Source organism: Zingiber officinale, chromosome 3B (assembly GCF_018446385.1).
Source record: "Zingiber officinale cultivar Zhangliang chromosome 3B, Zo_v1.1, whole genome shotgun sequence".
Classification (NCBI taxonomy): Eukaryota; Viridiplantae; Streptophyta; class Magnoliopsida; order Zingiberales; family Zingiberaceae; genus Zingiber; species Zingiber officinale.
Genome location: NC_055991.1, coordinates 36689609 through 36692421, shown reverse-complemented (window position 1 = coordinate 36692421; position 2813 = coordinate 36689609). Strand labels below are relative to the sequence as shown.

The 2813-nt window shown below is 42.4% G+C and overlaps 1 protein-coding gene across 1 annotated transcript; it reads right to left on the bottom strand.

Moving 5' to 3' along the window:
* Positions 1-313: 313 nt before the first annotated feature.
* Positions 314-1415, bottom strand: LOC121968209. Its single transcript, XM_042518676.1, has 2 exons — positions 1250-1415; positions 314-1192 (listed from the first exon to the last, which is right to left on the bottom strand). The coding sequence occupies exons 1-2, from the start codon at positions 1340-1342 to the stop codon at positions 380-382; spliced, it is 906 nt and encodes a 301-aa protein (XP_042374610.1). The 5' UTR covers positions 1343-1415; the 3' UTR covers positions 314-379.
* Between the last annotated feature and the right edge of the window lie 1398 nt (positions 1416-2813).

The following is a 2813-nucleotide window of genomic DNA, read 5'->3' as shown; positions in this document are numbered from 1 at the left end:
CCCGATCTATGCCCTCCTTAATTCTTCTGCCCAACCTAAAATCGCACCTCCTTCCTCTTCCCTCACCTTCCCCTTCATACGGAGACTCAAATTTATTAGAAGAAACTAGACAACAAAAGGTCTATCGTATAAGTGCTACTTTTACAATTGGAAATTTGAGTATTCAGTAGGGCCAAATACTTAATTACGCTTCAGTTAAAAAATATGATCTATAATGAATGAAGAATACAAATAATTTAATCTAATGTTATATTATTCATAGGCAAAAGATTCAATTGATAAGTCTACAATCCTCTCGACTCTTAACCTTTTTAATAAGATTTTATTTTCTCCCTGGAAACCTCATCCTTTCTTAATCATTCGATGACAAATTAAAGGCTTATATATATAAAGGTGACGTTTGGCGCCTTGTTTTTCTTCCTCTAAAGAACTTCCCCTCGGTGTAAATATACAGAATGATCACACTCATCCCGCCCATCACCTCCAACGGTATCAGCGAGATCATGAGCTCCGCGTCCGTGACCGCTCCGGTGGTGTACGCCGCCAGGATGATCACCAGATTGACGTACATGATGAGCACCGGCCAGCGAGGGTGGCTCACCTTCCGGCTCCGGAACAGCGGCTGCGCCAGCAGGAACAGAATCAGCACCGAGGAGCACGTGAGGGACAGCGAGTTCAGCCACGCGAATCCGTTGTAGCAGTTCCGGTACTTGGACCGCAGGATGGGGTCCCCTGCCTTGTGCGGCACCACGGCGTCGCTGCCGTTTTCTCCTCCGAGAGGAGGCGGGGCAAACGACGAGGCGGTCATGGCTCTGTGCCGGGCGGCGGCCGCAGGCAGCGCCGACAAGTCGTCCTGCCAGAAACCACCGGGAGGGTTTAGGCCCGCTTGGTACGCCATTTGCAGGAAGAGGGTGGCGAGGATCATGAGCAGGCCGCGCATCTCCCTGGTGTACTGTTCGGTGATGAGGCCAGACGAATGGGTACCGGTGCTGCCCTGTTCGTGCTCCTGATGCTTGATCTCTTCATCTTCCACTACGATCTCAGTTCTGTTCTCTTCTTCTGATGCTGACGGTGGCGGTGGCGGTGGCGGTTGCGGTGGCTGTTGATCCAGTTGATGAACGACGACTTCCACGGCCGACGGGGATGTCTTGCTCAGGGCCACCGACGTCCATCCCAACATGAATGTCATGCTCTGCAATCACCCACAAATTAACACGATGAACCAAAAGAGAAATTATAACTGAAGCACCTGAATCTGCTCGTCACGATCGAAGAACGGAATGGGCTCCGTCGCGGTCTGACCATCATGGAGGACAAGCTTCACGGAGTTTGTCGTCGACATGCAAAATATTCGAAACTTAAAACTCCCCCTGTTTTGATGATTCAGATTAAAAACTAACCCTAATAATTCATCCAAGTTCAAAAGAATTACTGCAAATGACTCATTATATAGAATTTGTCAACTGCGCCTGCTTCATTTTTATATTTGCCGTGGCATCTCAGGCAGCGACGGCACTCCTCTAGTCTTTAGTCATTTAAATATATTTAATGCAGAAAAAATCTTTAGCTTCGATAGGTAACTTCGCTGACAACGCTTTTTTATAGATTAGCACGCGTAAAGAGCTCGTCGAGAGTCATCCAACGAAGCTCATTCGATGTTTAATAAGTCTCCATAACAAAAAAAATAAAAAATGATAATTCTAATTAATTTTATTGACTATCTCTTAAAATTTTTTCATCTTCCAGTATGAACTCTAAGTATTTAAATGATAATTTAAATATTTTACTGTGTACATGACTCCAGGAAAAAAAAATAAAAAATAAAAGTCTTATTAAACTTCCACGGAACCACGGAAGTTTAATAAGTCTTCTTAGTTGGTATGGAAAGAATAAAATTAAATAGTAAAGGAAATAAAAGAATAAAATTAAATAATAAAGGGGAGAAGAAGATGAAGGTAGAGCTTTTATACCATAGCAGTTTTTTTTTATAGGAAATCAAACTTTGAACCCCTAATGAGTTATTAGTGTTGGACCTTTGTGTCTGACTAGAGGGGGTGAGGGTGGGGGTGCGGGTGAATAGTTTTTCTTAATTTTTTATTTACAAATAATTAGCAGAAGCAAGAAACATAGAAATGAAATAATGAGATATAAGAAGGCAATGCTAACTCTTCAATTTACTTGGTCTCTATTTCCTTAAGATGACTAATCCAAGGCACACATGCACACAATCAAGTTTCACTATGATCTTCGCCTTCTCAAATCAAGAACGAAAGTAGAGAAACCTTTACACGATTTCTTCTTCTTATAAGATGGAAGATGAGCTTAGGAAGAGATTGAAACCTTTTTGAAAGTTTGGAAATCACTTAGAGAACTTAACAGTGTTTTTGCATAAAAGGTTATCTTCTCTCTAAGCTCTCAAGTCTTTTATATCTATTGTTGAAAACCTCAACACCAGTCGACTGATAAATCTATCAGTCGACTGGTAGAACGTAACAACTATTATTCTTACAAAATCTGCGAGGATTCTGTGCGTCATCAGTCTAACGGCATTGTACCATTCGACTGGTAAAAGTACCAGTCGACTGTTAGTTGCTGGCTAAGCAAATAGAATGTTTCTATTTACCCCCAGTCGACTGTACCAATGGACTGGTAAAATCATTAGTCAATTGGTATCAATTATACTCACCCTCAAAAGTTGCCTTTGAAGCCTTCTTCCTCGGCCTTCGTCCGTCAGATGCACTCAAGTCCGCATCTCTTCTTCGTGTCATCCTTCACGTTGCCTTGAAGTCTGCTTGCCTAAGCTTCACTCCGTT